This window comes from Lates calcarifer, linkage group LG1 (genome assembly GCF_001640805.2).
Source record: "Lates calcarifer isolate ASB-BC8 linkage group LG1, TLL_Latcal_v3, whole genome shotgun sequence".
Taxonomy (NCBI): Eukaryota; Metazoa; Chordata; class Actinopteri; family Centropomidae; genus Lates; species Lates calcarifer.
This window is the reverse complement of record NC_066833.1, coordinates 7,162,556-7,179,600: the sequence shown is the minus strand read 5'-3', so window position 1 is coordinate 7,179,600 and position 17,045 is coordinate 7,162,556. Positions and strand designations below refer to the sequence as shown.

Here is a 17,045-nt window from a genome sequence, read left to right as displayed (position 1 = left end):
TCCCACTTTACTGAATTCAGTTAGAGGAGTCCGTAGGTTACAGGCAGTGTTGAGAAAGAGTCTGGAGAGACCGGGGACTGAGCAGTCACAGAAGGAATGGCGCTGGGGCCAGGAGGCTAATAGCCTCTCAGTCAGCAACCAGTAAAGATGTCTGCCTCTCACAAAACCAAAGGTGAAGCAACATCTGAAACTAGTCACAATTTGTCAGAGCCCCCTTAAAAACTGCCATGAATGTGAGCATTATCGTCAAAGGTATGGGTTTATCATCAATGGAACTGTTCAGCCATGGTATCTCTTAAATTGCTGGCTTCATGATTCTATTCAAGTAATAACTCTTTGTGATTTAAAATAAGTATCTGTAAAAGTTCAGAAATGGCTTTATTCAAACATGACAGAACTGTTACAGTGCCTCAATGTTGTTATGATATTTGGCACTAAGAGGGAGTGGTGGCGCCATTAGAGAAGACCAGTGAGTTGGAAAATACTGGTATCACTGATTATTTTGAAGGTGACAGTTTGGAGGGCAAGGGACATTCTCCTATGATTCTAGTCTAAGCCACCCTGTAGATAAAGCTCTGCACAAGGCACACTGTTGCTGAAATGTCAGCCCAAGGAATAAAGTTTATTCTGCGCATATATATATATATATATACCAAAGTGCTTCTGTTTTCTTCTGCAGTTATTATACTTGTTTTCAACTATTTAACAATCTTCCTCATTCATCAATTGTTAGGTAAAATAAATATTTTACTTCCTATTTCATGCAGACTGATTGTGGCTAAACATGGTTGAAAAAAAGATGATGTTAGATTGTGACACTATTTGCTCACCTATATATAAAGCATATTTGTAAAAAAAAATATTGAACTGTAAGACATTTGTATGAATGAAAAGTTGAACATTTTGTGAGACTTGTGGTCTCTTTAATCTTTAGAAATTTTTAATCTTTTGCCTAAAATATGAAAGGAAATAATTAAATGAAAACATGTTTTCATTGAATGACAAGTTCAAATTGGTTTTACTTTCTCTGTGTATAATTTCAATACATTTATTACACCACTTTTGAGGGGAAACAAGATGTGTATTTTACCCTTTGAACAAAGGTTGTTTTTGCATTTTCACTGGGCTGCTCAATAATGCCATGAACTGCAAGGTCAGTGGAAAGACTATAAAGCAAATTAAAACTGTTTGGATTTTACATCTCACATCAGAAGAAACAACTTTTTAGGCAGACTGATTTAATTAGATTTAACCTCTATGGACATCAAAGGCACTGCTGGAGATACTATGAGTGAATCATGCTGATTCCAAGAGTAGTATTTGAAAAGAAAAGGGTGCATGAAAGAAGATCATTCTGTGTTTATTTAACCTTGTGCTACTATAGCCTTAAGGTTAAAATGACAGAATTCAATTTAGTCTTGCGCTGTATTTTAAGTGTTAAGAGCATGTTACTAGTTGTTACCTAGTGATTTGCAGCCTTGACTTTTTGGGGAAAAAGAAAAAAACATGAGGCATGAGACTAAAAAGGTAAGCACCAACACACACACACACACACACACACACACACAAAAGAGCATTTTTTCCATTGCCTCTCCACTTTTCAGTTAAAGTGACAATAAAGCCTTTCAGTGTTTTCTATTCACTGATCCTCTTCTCTGCTATCTCTCAGGACTGCATCAAATATCCTGACATGCCATCAGTGGGTGAGAGGCTGGCCCCAGCAGCATGCTAAACTCAGCTCCATTCAGCTGCCTGATTGATGGCTGCAAACACACCACAGCTCCAATTAGATCCATGACTATAATCATGAATGAGATGGGAATCAGAGACAGGTGGCAAAGTAAGAGGAGGATATAAATAAAGAATAAGATCAGACATTCATGGAAAATACTTTTTCTTTTAAGTGAATAGTTGTGTTGTAAAGAGGCATTACTCGTGGTACTCAAGAGCCCTTCGGATGGAGACATGACGACTAAACGACAGCACCATTACCCAGATGATGAAAGAGATAGAGGGACTCATACAAAGTGAACAATACATTTCTCTGCCCGTTATGGAGTACAAAAGAGAAGTCTGAGAAAGAACAAATGATGGAGGGAGAGATGAAGAAAAACTGATGGAAAAAGATGAAAAAGAGAATTTGAGGAAGTGAATAAAAGAGAATAAAAGAGGAAGGGAGATAAGATGGGTAGAGAGGAGAATGCAGGCCGGCAGGGGATAAGAGAGGGCATAAAAATCAAATGGGAAAGACAAGATTTGAAAGAAATTGAACGGAAAATGAACAATGACACTGGTTGTTTCTGTTTCCCTTCGTCTCTCTTCAGAGATGAATATTGCAGTGATTTGAGCAGAACAGATGACCTACATTGTGGAGCCATCAGACAACTCCTCTTCTATGTGAAGGAGGGAATGAAACCTGAGTCAAACATCTGATTTTCAACCATTACTCTCCTATACATACTCCCTTATGAAAAATCGTGTTGCCGTGATGGATATAGCTGCACTGGTGCAGAGTTTGTCTATTTCTCTTACAAACCAGGCTGCCCCTTTGCAGGCATACACTGGCACCAGTTTTCTGAGCCTTATAACATAATGCACAGTTGACTCCATAAATTTCAAAAACAGACTCCATATCTAGATTCAGAGTGTTCCAGCTGCTGCCCTCATGCCATGCTCTTATCAGACCTACAGTCTTATGCTGCGAGCCAGTATCATCCATCTAAATCATGAGCTGGCACAGTGTGTGCTTGTGGGTGGAGGTTACGTGATTCCACTGCTGTATTCCTGCAATGATCTGTGGTGTGTTTGACATAAAACACTGGTATGTCTTCTGGAACAGCAGACATACAAACACACAGCGACAGTGTTTATGGTGTGTTTTAGAAGATTGGAAAAATATGATGCTATCGAGGCTGACGGAGAAGTTTGATGCTCAGTGTGGTAGATGTTTGTCTAGATTGTCTCTTGCATATTCTTCTGACGATACCCATCACTGCAGTCAACTGCAGTGTTTACATCCTGTCACATTTTGAAGCAGTGTTTCTCTAATGTTTTATAACAGTGTGGGTAAAAATAATGCAAGGTGAGCCCAACACTAAATGAATGATAATATTGCTCTGTATCTTCTGGATATGTAAATAAGAAACCATTTACTAACAAGTTTGACATATTAAAAAAGGTAATGATATGTCAATGTGGAGTACACGACTTAGTTATAGCAGGTTTAATGAAGTTATTAAAATAAAATTGTGAAGTCTAATTACATCCAAACTATCAGTTGTAAACATCCCTGATGGTTTACAACATGTACAGAAATGAATTATGAAATTACATCACAGGAATACAGGTATGCATTGTTTTTCTTTTTTTAGATTTTATTATTATAATTATTTTTCTACCTCAGATGTGTGAAATGCCCTGCTGCGTTGTGTTTGTCATGTTCTGACTGGAACAAAATAGTTTAAAACCACAATTAACCATCTGGTTTTTACAACTTTTACTGAGGAGCATAAATCTACCATTTTGGTCACATCACCAATCAGTAAGATGAAATAAAGTTTTCCATTAATACAGTACATCTTTTATCAAAGACCTTGAAAAGATTACTGCAACAGTTGGTCTAGTGATAGATGGATCAGTAAATTTGTCCCAACATTTGATAAATTCAGGTCGGTTTAAATTGCTTAAAGCTTAAAGAGAATTGAGCTGGGCTTAAATTCAGATAGACTCCATTGGATAGACCAACTCAGTTGACCAGAGGATAGCTGATGTTTTCACCCTGCTCAGAAACATGCTACAAGGATTAAATCTTACCGCATCACATACTGACTGCCACACAAACACCCACTTAGCTAGGCAGTCAAACATAAAAACACAAATACAATTACTTGGCATTCTAGACACATACACTTAAAACATGTATAGATGGTTACAAGCTCCTCCTGTAGTAAAATCTTTTTAGCCAGCTCCCTGGCCTCCTCCAGGTGACAGAGGTAGCGCTTCAACAAGTTGCTATAAAGCACTCATCAATCACGCAGGCTAATCTCAGGTTCTCCCTGACACTTTCATTGTGCAGGCCTTTTCTATACGGCTGCCTCCACATAATGCCCTGCTCTGCCTGCTTTGACAGGCTGGTGGCCCTGCAGCTCCCTGCCATGAGAGCTATTCTCAAGTGCCTCATGCCTTTGAAGTGAAGCACTGGTGGAGCTCAGACTAATCTGGACATCTGGAGGCCTGGTGGGTAAAGCAGGGCAGAGGCAAAGACTCAGCATATAGGTGACCTCAGCCCAGCTTTGTGGCTAAAGGAAATAGCCATGTCACTGAAGGGGCGCCCTCATAGCCGAATGGCCCTAGTGGTCTGAGCAGGTGGACCCCGGTTGGACTCCCGATCCGGCCAGACCTTTGCTGCATGTCATTCCCCTACTCTCTCCCCGTTTCCTGTCTCTCTCTCACTGTCCTCTGAATAAAAGCAAAAAAGCCCCCAAAAAATACTTTAAAAAAAATAGCCATGTCACTGGTTTTGTGGATTGAAATTCCAATAAAGAGGTTCCACTTTTCATACTTAGAACTGCTGTTACACAGAAAGTCCAACAAAAAAGACCAAATGGTACAGAGCTTTTAATGTCCATCTTCAGTTCCATTTGCCAGAGTTCAGAACAACAACATGGGTTAGCTGGTCCTAAAGCACTGTGGGAGATTTGGAACAGAGCAATACTGCAGTCCCAAAAAAGAAAAAAACAAAAAGACTTGTGAAAATGTCTGCACTGTTGTTTGGAGGGAGTAGCATATATTTCTAATCACAAGAAAGCCCTCTGGCCACATCTTCAATTTTTGTGTTTCTGTCGTTGATCCCCACCAGCAATTTTTTTGGCCCTCCAATCTTAGTCACTGCTCTTGGCAGAGGGAACACAAACAGCACTATTCAAAAATAAACACAGCAATTTTGTGCATATTTACTTTTCATTCTGCCATATCTATCTGTGATTCTGTGCCCAAAACTGTTCTGTTCCATTTCACACAGTGAGGAAGACCTTGTTTCTTGGCCCACTGTACAGATGAACGGGTTAGATAGTGAGCACCATTATTTTACACAATCATTTCTATCTTGTCCCCTCATGCTTTCTTGCTTTCTTGCTTGCTTTCTTGTTCTTTTATAGCTGCATTCTGACCTGCCTGAATACCAAACTGTAAGATATTATTGCAGCTGAAATATTTTGTTGCTGTGAAAAGTGGCATGTATATGTTTCCATATATAGAAAACACATGATCAGTACACAGCACTCTGAGTTATGAATATACACAGAACTGTTCTCTGTATGATACATGATAGCAATACTTTGTAGCTTTTATCTTTATTGACAACACATAAAGCCTGCACAAACCATTTCATTGACAAGAGATGATGAGAAAGATTTTAATGTGCACACACCAGATTTCTAACCAGGTTTTTCAAGAGTTCATGTAAAAAAAAAAAAAACAGACAAAGTAGTGCACTGGTAGCAATGTGATGGGGTGAAAGTCTACATCATTACTTAAAGCAGAAGGTCCCTGTATCCGTATAATTAAATCCAAAGTCAGGCTAGAATTGAAATTGACATTGAATGTAAGCTTCTAAATCAGTTGGTATCAGTAACTCCAGCCCAAATGCTCCAAATATGCTTGTAAAAAATGGGTAATATATACAAATCTTAAAATAAGCCACCAATTGTTCAGCAGTACAGGAGAAAATAGTGCAGGTTTTACAGTAACCATAACATGCTTTCTCCCAGTAACCATTTTTCTTGTGCCCATGTAAATGTTGTACTTCAGATGTTTATATAAAACAAGTGTTTATAAATGATGTCTGACCTTGAATGGAAACCTTTGGATGTTCTTTCTTTGTGCACTCTGGTTGGGACAATGGGTCAAACAATGACAGGTTTGGGGTTGTCAGGACTGAGTTCTGCGTGAAAACAGTCGGGAGGAGAAGGACCAGGAAGAGGCCAGCCAGAGACGAGGGTGCGGAGTCCTGCGAGGACGCTGTCATGGTGATGACCTCTCCTCTAACTGCCAAGGTGGGCCTCTGGGATACAGCTGGAGAAGAGAAGAGATGTCTTCAGCACCTCAACATTTTTACATCTGGCTTCAAAGAAAAGAGGCTCTCTCTGAGTCACTTCAAAATAATTTCTTCTCTCAAACTTTAAATTCCTAAGGGCTTCCAGCTCTGAACGCAGCATAGAAGAACAGAGAGAGAGAGTAAAAAATAATGCACAGGTATAAAATTTTGGTTAAAAGGACATAAACGTGGGATGAAAGCAAGGATGTTAGGTAACTAGTGGGTGGCTGGAAAGACGAGATATAAAGCTGAGTAAACTACAATACAGGGAAAAAAGGAAAGATAGAGAGAAAGTGTGAAGGACATGAAGTGAAAAAACTGCACAAAAAACTCAGCACGCTTCAGCAGTGAGCCATTTGACAGAAGTACCTAACCTTTCACCTTGAGATAATTATTTAAAACGTGCAATTAAACTTTGGAAGTTAATTTAATGGCTGATTAAAATTGGAAAATTGAATACAACAGTGGACTGTTCAATGAGGCAGAAGTTTTCACAAGTCAATAAAGCAGAAATGAGTCAACTTAAAATTTGTGGCTCTTTGAGATGTGCAGAGAAAATGTTTGCACAACTATTTACTCTGATTCCTGCACCCTCAAAAACATCTTTACAACACTGGATTCATATCAACATATCCAGTCATTGTCTGACCTCCATTTTCATATATTATGTAAGTAACTAAAGCCAGAAAGAGACACACACACACAAATGTTTCTACACTAAACACACATACTCATACTCTCATGCTTTCTGAATAAATGTAATCTCTTCCAGTCATAACATATGAGTCCACAGTGCTGAACTGAAACCAGCAGTTCATCATCTCCCACCCTGCACTTCTTACGATGTTAGCTTAGCGAGGTGTAATATCATTAAAGCAGATTAAAAACTGAGAGCATCAACTTTCTGCAGCACTTTGGCTGGGTTACATATCTCTGTAGTGTTTTACTTGCTAATGCTTCAATCAATAACAAATTATTAGCTTGGTTGAGTTGCAAATCAACCACATTGCCCTGCAATCAATTATCCCTCTCAGTACAGCTGGTAACTAATTAGGCAAATGCACACAGTGCCTATGTTTGTCATTACAATACAGTGGAGTCAACAGGCCCCCAGTTACTGCCAACAAACATACTGTTGATGAAACAGGTGGAAGTATTCAATGTACTCTGCACCACACTTGACTCAGCCAAGTTGGATGCCTCTCAAGTTTCAGGACTCACTGTTAGGATATATTGAGACCAAAAACAGTGCTGCAAATGGCTGCTTTAGCAGTGTTTCCCTACCATTGTCTTGGTAGGGTGGCCTGCCACGTCAACAGGACCCCTCACCCTCCCAAGAATGGCAAAGAAAAAAAATGTAAAAAGGTCATTTACGTTTGCGGTTCTCTCCCCACTTCCCGTTTCACGTGCATGTACACATATGCATCCTTGTCAGTGTGTTGCTTCAGGTACAAGTGAAAGATGAAATACAATCCAGGAAGTGAAGTTTTAGTGATACACCAATCAGTGTCAGACTTTCATGCTCTCTCCATCTCATACATGGGCTTCTGGCTGTCCTTAATATTTTCAGATTGTTGTGTGTGACCCTTTCTAAAAAGCCTGGTACAGTACTGATCATTCTGTTCTCACCAAGTACAGACCCATGTCAAATTCATAAAATGTTAGACAAGACCTTCCTGAGGCAACATCAGGCCATCTCCACACTAATACAGATTTACTGTATTTGAAAATAATGTTTATATGTCAACAAAGTTTCAATCACACACATACTTTCACATTTTTCACTTTGCCATTCAAACAGAAGTGTCACAACAATAGCATGAAAAGCTTAAATCTCCTCTACAGGGCACATACAAGCCAGAAACTTTATGCCACTCCTGCAGACACATCCCTGATTTTGAAAGAGTTGCTGGTTGTTCACATAGCAAGCATTAACGTTGGAGTGTGTTATCAAGTTGAGAGCCTAAAAAATGGATCATACCATGGTGACGTCTGTATTGTCTCCATCTTCTAGCTACCTTTTTCTCCCCCACTCCCTGCATTAGTGGTTCTAAATGTTACTACTGACGTCCATCCAGCAATGTATCTTCTCAATCATTTCCTGCTCCACACATACTTGAATAGTTTAATTACTCCATGTGTTTTAAGTTGATAAAGCACCTGCACAGTGCACTTAATTTCCCGCTTCTGCACATCACTTGTCCACCCATGTGAACCAAACTCTCCATATTAGTACTTACCTTCACCTATACTACACAGTATACTCACTGACGTAGTGTGTGAATTTCTACAGGATAGTGTTCTCCAAACAAACACAGCTGACATATTTCAATTGTCATTTTGACAATTGAAATATGTAATCTCTATTGTCGCCCATCAAAATATCAGTCAGCTGCTTTGCTCACTTTGCTCACAAGTTTTAAGATTAACTTTCTTGTGTGTGTGTCTGTCTGTGTTTGTCTGTGTGTGTGTGTGTGTGTGTGTGTGTGTGTGTGTGTGTATGTGTGTATGTGTGCATGCGACATGCAAATTACAAACCCTCCTTACTTGGCCAGCATTTTCACAGGTTGCAAAATATAAAGGTGGTCCCTCCCTTTCCACTACCAGCCAAGATGTAACCGCTCAACGTTTTGACTGTTTAAAGTGCATCATCCTGGCATATGTGCCGTGTGATGTACACAAATTGAGATATCGCACTTAACTAACCTTGTCTCGCCTTTGCAGACTGTAATCCTGCCCAACAACCCTTTAGCCCTAACTGCCCTTTGCTGCTTGTCTGTAGGCTTATTTGGGTTATATTACCTGTTACCGAAACCTTGGCAAGATCACATGACTTTAAATAGTCACACTCTGTTTTCTCTGCCTGCACAGCAGGGAGCCCGTTTTTAATATTTGGAGGATCAAAATCACTGACTCGTGGAGGTCAAAAAAAAAAAACAAGGACATGATCTCAATCTGGTTTCCATTGGCTGGACCAAACTGAAACGACACTTGAATGCAGATGCAGAAAGTGATCTGTATTAGTGCCACTTGACATGAGTCTAGCTTTCAGCACTGTACTGTAGGTCATAGTACCATTGGGCTGTCGACAGGAACCTCAAGGGGCCACATTAGAATATCTTACTTTATATTTGCATGATGGGAAATGGTGTCTGCATAACTGATTAGCTGATATGAAGGCATCCTACAACTCCTAACAAATAAATTCAATCAAAACCAAATGCTGATTTTTCAGTGTGCTGGTTTTCATTTTTGACTTTTGTCTGAATTTGAACATTTTAAAAATTCTTTTATATATATATATATATATTCAACTAGCCTGATTCCTACTTCAGCAAAGTGAGCAGAGGAAGTTCTGTTGTTACAGAATGTTACAGCAAGTCTTTTAATTAAAACTAAAAGTGGGACCATATGTTCCCAATTTTAGCATATCCTGATTGGCTGTCTGTTTCTTTTGTAACTGGTATGAAGACTTTGCTGGTTACTTTTGAGGCTGTGCACAGACTTGTGCCTGGATCTTCTGAACTCAAACGTTTTATTATTCCTCACATTCTGTTGCCTCAACCAGTGTATTTATTCATGAAAAAAATGAAGGCACTTTATCACATTGATGTAAAACATCCTGTAAGTCCAGTATTGCCATAAAGCAGTATAATACAACCAGAGATATTAAAGGGAGAGCCATAGATCATCCTTCAACAGATTCTACATTTAAAAAATTTCTGACATTTTCATTTTTATTAGATACCTGGCAGCAGAATGACATGAAACATGGGGAGAGAGACAATGCAGGGGTGATATATGATTAAGGTTCCTGAGTGAAATCAAACCAAGAACATTATTCTTACAGTGCATGAGTTTCACCAACTAGAAACCCCCATTTCCCTTATTTCTACTATCTGCAGGAGCAGTGTTGGCATGTGCTTAATTCACATTAAATCACTGAGTCCTGAAAGTCAAAAGCTGACTCTACAAATCCTCTCATTAGTTTAAAAGCTGGACTAAGAGCAAGAAGGGCAGGAGATCGTGACAGATGACCAGGACTCAGCTGTACGTTCAGCCTTTGGTGGGTGAGCTATCTTGGCATGGACACACACACACACAGAACTGTACTGTCAGCAGAAAGATGAGGTGAGTGGGTGGATGTCAAACATTTCTGTAGAAAGCCATGTCATGCACTCAAGCAAACTGTGATATGCACACACACACACAGCCCCAGATCTGGAAACTGGCAACATCCAGCCACGGACAACTGGTCACACTCCATATTGGGGCACAGCGAGTGGGCAGAACTGACGCATGCTATGTGCCAACATCCACTCCTGAGTGTGTGGGCGTACTTGTATGAGTGTGTGTGTTTATACCAAGCACGGCTCTTTAAGGACACTCCAAAGAGGCCTGATAGAGTCCTTCCAATTTCCCGTCCTGCTGTGTTTGAGATTAGCAACAGTTTGTCAGCACGGAACCAGGACAATCTATACCTTTGAGGAAGCTGTCCCTACAAACACTAACACGCACACATGTGCATACACAGAGTGGATGTGCTAAAAAAGACTCACTGAGCCATTCAGCCAGACATCCTGCTGGATACAGTGAGTCGATTAAAGGTGCACTATATGCTGAAGACTTACAGGGTACTTGTGTAGATTGGACTATAGGTGTCCAGGCACATCTCTTTGTCAATAACTTTGTGAACAGTGAGGGGAGAAATTCACTGCCTTACTTCTGTGAAAACTTTGCTTACAGAAGAGGAAAAACAATTTCAGCCCTTACAAAGTAACAAAAATACTCCAAGTATTTTTTAGGAAAAAAAAAATTCCAGTTTTTGTAGTCGTGGCTCCTACATACATAGAGGGGTTTGAGGGGCTTGCAGTTCTGAAAAACCCACATTACTCTTCAAATCATCTGAATTAAATAAAATTCCAGGTTGCCACTCTGTTCTCTATCTAGGTAGCCAGTGGGCTGCTATATTTGCTTTCATTTGGAAACAGAGGCATTACATAAAGTACCACCACCTAAAAATTGTAATGAATAAATGTACTTTCTCACATCTGGCTGTGTACTTCGACAGTTTACAGGAGACACACAATTTGACCTAAATGTTCTAAAGCTAGAGGCAGTGTATTTCTTGTTAAAGTGTACTGCTATTAATATCTCACCGGGATGCTTCAGCATGGTGCAGCTTGTTGTAAACAACCCAAAGCAATACAACACCTCAGTTTCTTCTCCCAGTGGCTTGTAGTAAAAAATACTACAGTGCCTTGGTGCTAAGATAATTTTGGAAAGCCCAACCTACATAAACAAGGTAAGCTGTCTATTTAAAAAAAAACATTGCTACTCTTTATCCAGATGGCACTCAGTAAATCTCAACCTTTCCTTAGCACAGGCTCTCATAAGTCCCTGCCAATGCCAGAATGTATCTATGGCAACAGAGCGGCAAGTTGGTAGTCAAGCAGCAGGAACCAGGTTGAGTGTATTTCAACACAGACCTCAACAGTCTCCCGTGGGGGGAGCTGGATGGCAGAAAGCCCACTGATGCAACACAGTGTGAGGAAGTGAAGTGCTTAGGACAATGAAAAGCTTGAAGTAGGCAAATGTGAGCAAAATGTGTTAAAATTAGGTGACAAAAGTGAATGCATGCACTGTATACATTTAGCTACAGTGACTCACTTGTCATTTATAAGGAACCTTGGCTAGAGAAGTTACTGTTCTCCCTCAGCTAAAGAAAAGGAAAAAGGCCAGGAAGGGGGGCATAACTACTGCTCTTGAAAATGCATCCTTGTGATTGCCAGACCACATCATATTCCTCCACGCAGTAGCACCACTCGGCACGTGTGTTGGTCCTCCTCATACCAGTCACTACCCTATCTCATTTTTAACTCTCTCCTCTGCTTTTCACTCCCTATTTGCTTTGCACTCTGCCCTCTTATTTCTTTCTTCCATCACTCCAGAGACAGTTATGGACCAAGAGTTTTCAGAGTCCACTGCACCTATGTTGGATGTTTGTCTCTTCATTTCAACCTAGCCTGCAAGAGGAGTACCCCTAATTACAAGTCAATGCTAACTCCTTCAGCACAATCTTATCCAAATCTATTGCGACACTGATTAAATTGCCCCTGGCCCATTGGGAAGCAGTTGCCACCTGTATAAGAGAACTGCCTATTTTATGCCATTTTGGAGTAGGACGAGAAGGGTAAAAATGTAATTGGTAGTTTCTGCAGAGAAGCTCCCAGAGCAGAAGTCTTTTCCCTTTTCCTTTGATTCATTAGAAGTCATTAGACTTCATTGTTAGGCATCTTTTAGCAGGATTTCAAGTTAAGCCCCTCCAGTGCTTTAAGTGAATGAAAAATGTGTTGTTCCTACAGAGCCTGCTGTGACGCTCATCATTAGCTTTTATGGCACAGGAATACCAATATCGCCTCATCCAAAAGCTCACAGGAATTCTAGTCTCTCACACACAAAAATGAATTACAACAGAAAGAAATAACACCTGTTTCCTCAAACAACTAAATACAAGATCAGTGCCTCCAATTTTGAGTATAAATTAAGCAGGTTTATGACAGAATAAAGAATAAAATGCAACACATCTCATTTCATCATTGTTTCTGCTCACTTGAAGAAGTTCACACAAAAAACATGCACAGGACATATGTGTTAACATGTGTCTCTCTTTAATCAAACCAATGTTACAACAAGGCTACACCTGGGCTGTGATGGGGGGGTGGGCAGGGGCAATGGGGGCCTCATTAGAGTCTTAAGGGAACAGGGTGGAACATGCAGACAACACACTTAGGGGAAGGATGCAGGAATGTGCAATGAAGATGGTTACAGGGTGAGATAGAAGATTTTTTTTCCCCTTTCTCTTTTTGGAAAGAGGGGTGATGGCGGGGTCAAGGCAAGTTTCTCTTGTTATTTAGTAACTTTACTCATGCTTGAGAAAGCAGGCACAACCAGAGAAAGGATCTTCTATAGGAATGAGGGAGGGTTGACCTCAGACTGGAGAAAACTGTGCGTGTATGTGCATGCGTATGTGTGTTTGGGGGCAACATTGAGTGACAGGGCTGATGAGGTGGCGAACATGGCAGGCGCTGTCTGGATTATGTCTGATATCAAATCTGAGGCTGTGGTGGAATCAAGGCATTACGGTGCCTGAGGGAAGGTGGCATCTGATATACTCATATAGCGATGGGACTGTCAACTGAGACATGATGTGAGAGGAGACAGCAGGGACAGAGAGAAAAAGACACTTGATGTGTGCAGATATTTTGTTCATGTTTGTGTCTATGTACATGTGCAGACCTCCCTGAGTATGTGTGTATCTGTGTGTAATCTGTGGGACTGTAGCAGGGATAAACAGGCACTGTATAAGAAGTTATTTTTGTTCTTTACAGAGGATTTTAAGAAATTCTTTTGCAATAAATTTTGTGCAGATATCTGTAGCTGAATCACACAACAAAAGTAAAAAAAAAAAAAAGACTCTTCATTCAAAAACAACAGTTTTGAGCTTGACAGTCCATTTTTTGTAAACAGTAGCTGACAAAACAGTCTCAACTGAAGATCCACTTACTTGCTTGTTTCATAGTTTTTGACTATCACAGCAGATCAAGTTTACTCCTTTGTCATCAAATTGTGGATGTTATGACTGTGTCTTAAATCACTCCCTTGTTCATTCATTCACTACCTCCTATAATATCCTCAACAGTTCTCGCTGAAAATGGCATGTGTTGCACTGTGGACTTATTTGCAGAGAGTAGTATGTATACCATGCACAACACTTTTTTCATTCCATTGTGATAATATTTGAGAGCTCTATATAGTCTGTGCATTTTACATTCAAACATCCGCAAATAATGGCAGAAAGGTTACCTTTACAGAATCCATGATAATTGAAACTGTTGATGAAGCTCCAGAACAAGTGAGTAAGCCGACTTTGAGTTGAGAATATCTGGTAGGGATAGTGGGTAGAATTTTTTAAAAACATTTGTGCTCACATATGAGTAATTTGCACAAATTAATATACTATGTGCACTAATTTGTAATTTGTTCCATTAAATTAATAACTAGTGCCCTGACTAGTGCATGAAATCATGTCCTGAAATTAGGCTGATGGCATTAAGTCACTTTTACAGTCAGAACTGAATTAGAGGTCAGTTAACTGATCAGTTAGAGGGAAGCAGACTGATTGTCAGCAGCAGACTGGTAGTTGTGCTTTACTGTTGAGGTGTCCTCAAACTACTAAGATCAAAAATTTAATGAATCAATCATTCAAGTCAAGTTAATCAAATGTTTGATGAAATACCAGTGAAATCAGACTGACAATGATTTTTCAGGTACGAAAAAATAGGTGATATTTCACAGGGATGTGCAGGAATGTGTTTTTGAATTTGGGCATGAGATGTTAAAGGCACATGAGAATATCAATTCATTTTTCATTATTTTCATATAAACCCAGAAAATGTAACAGCCCCAGTCACAAAACATCATGATAAATTCAATAAATTTAACAAATTGTATCAATAAGCATTGGCCTATTCAGACAAAACTATGATGCTCTGATAAACAAGTGCTTATTTCCAGCAAAATACAGCAGCAATGTCTAGTCTCAAAACTGGAGCTGATTACACCCCCCGCTTTCACCAAGTTTTTTGTATAAGTTCAGCTGAACCACACTGAATTTAAATGAATTTTGGCCTCTTGTAAAAGTGAATCTCAATTATATGCTACTTGTAGTAGCGGTAACAATCAGGAGAAGGGTATGATTTGACCAGTAGTGATTGGAGGAGAGGTTGATTGGAGGATAGTGGGCTGAGGCCAGAGAGATGGCTATTAATGGTCAGTAAATGGCAAATCAGACTGTAGTATTATTTTGCTGTTTGACTGGCAGTCACTGCTAAGGGTGGGCATGGTCTTGTCTCTCTTTCTTTCTTGTCTTACACACACACACACACACATCTATGCTGTTACGTGTACAATTACATGTGTGATTCATGGGATATTCTGGGAAATCCATGAGCCATACAGAGAGAGAGAGAGAGAGAGAGAGAGAGAGAGAGAGAGAGAGAGAGAGAGAGAGACTTAAATCTCACCAGTCTCCTACTTCAAACACACACCTGTAACAGCCAGTCATTTCATACCTTTCTACATCCCCAGTCAGTAATAACACACTCTGTCTAGCCCTCAGAAAGTCTATTATGATTTCACTTGGCACTGTCAACCACAGTCTCACACCTTAATTCAGACCCACAGAAACCATAATGTGATATTACTGACTGCATTTCTCTCTGTGTTGACCTGATACTGTTCACTGTGTGAACTGGGGGGCCCTCAGGCCTGTATTGATTTGAACTCACCCAACTAGTTCATTGAAGCTCAGGGAGTAAGAGACTGTTCAATTTTGGCCACCAGTTTCACATTAGAAAGTTACTATACAGGCTGAGCACAGGTGCATTATTGAGAATGGGTTGCAGCAGCAGGCCTCACAGGCAAACCAATCCCATAGTATTTTCAAAACACTGTGTAAATGCCAAAGGTGAAATATTAAACACTGTTCTACAGTGTACACTGTTTTGAGTGTGGAGTATAAAAAAGCAATTACGCTAGTTAAAAGGTGAGTCTAATTACCATTGATAATATCTTAAAATATTCACAGGAAGCAATCAACAGTTTGTAAAGCATTTTTCATTCTATTTGGTGATGGAAGCAGTACAGTTTAAAAGAATTGTGGTCCTGATTTTTAGATGTTGAACATGAGTACAGCTGCAACTATGAAATTATTATTTTCATTACTGATTCATCTGTCATCAGTTTTTATTCATTTACATATTTACATACATTTAATGGGCAGAAGTCAGTAGTTATTATATCTATAAACATAGGAATAGACATCTCTCTCAAACTTTCATCACACCTGATTAATGATAATGGAATAAGTTAAAAGATGCCCAAGTTGATGCCTTCAGAATCCTTATTTTGTCCATTCAACTGCCCAAAACCCAGAGATTATCATGATATAAAACAGCCCAAGTGGCATATTCTTGAGAAGCTGGAACCAGGGATCACAAGACAGGACAGGAAAGAAGACAACATGTGTCTAAATTTTTTAATGAAATAATGTAAGATGGCAAAATTTTGGTGGAACTACTCATAAGTCACTGGCATAAAGTATGTATGAGGGGTGACAAGTAGTGCTTCAGGTTGTTACTACAAAGTAAAAAGGTAGGGAATCACCTGTATTATTTGTTAATCGACTAAAAACAAATCTGTTACATTGCCTCTTTCATATTTGTCACATAAATTCAGTGCATTTAGTTTTCAGGCAGAACATAGTGATTTGATTTGTGCTACATCTCCAGTCTTCAGAGTCATGGCCTTTCCCTTGTCATTTAGCAGAGCAATGTTTCAGAATCAGGAGGTCAGAGGGACAGTGCCCAGATGATGGGCTATTAGGGAACAAAAAGCCAGAGACATGAGTAACCACTCAAACAAAAGGTCTGTCCAACACATTTCTGGCTTGACACAGCCACAAAAGAGGGGAGTGGAGGTTGTTAATTGGAGAGCCAAAGGTCACAATGAAAAGACAGGCCAGGGGGGTAGTGTGAGCTTTTATCCAAGCTTCTGTGCTTGCTCAAAAATAAGAACTGATTAGATGTATATAGGGTGGCAAAGATGAGCAACATTTTAGTGTTCTACCAAGGAAAGAAAGTGAGAAAAGTCTGCCAGAATTTTTCTGATTTAATACATTTTCCAGGGCAAGATGTCTGAATTATGTAACTTTAAGAAAAACCCAAATAGATATACATAAAGTCACTAGTTCAGAAATAACGGGCAGATTTATCAATCCATTGATTCGAAATTAATCTGTAATTTGAAACAATGGTTTATAATTTGGAATAATAAATCATATGGGTTGTTTGTTGTCATTGATGAAATAAATGCAATAAACAAATCCTGT

At 39.5% G+C, this 17,045-nt stretch overlaps 1 protein-coding gene across 1 annotated transcript in view; it reads right to left on the bottom strand.

The window, feature by feature from the left end:
- Nucleotides 1–17,045, bottom strand: part of sema5ba (sema domain, seven thrombospondin repeats (type 1 and type 1-like), transmembrane domain (TM) and short cytoplasmic domain, (semaphorin) 5Ba) — a 169,709-nt gene that overhangs the window by 90,546 nt on the left and 62,118 nt on the right. The window contains 1 exon segment of the mRNA XM_018696536.2: nt 5,848–6,072. Coding sequence (XP_018552052.1) covers nt 5,848–6,025 — 178 coding nt within the window. The 5' untranslated portion in view covers nt 6,026–6,072.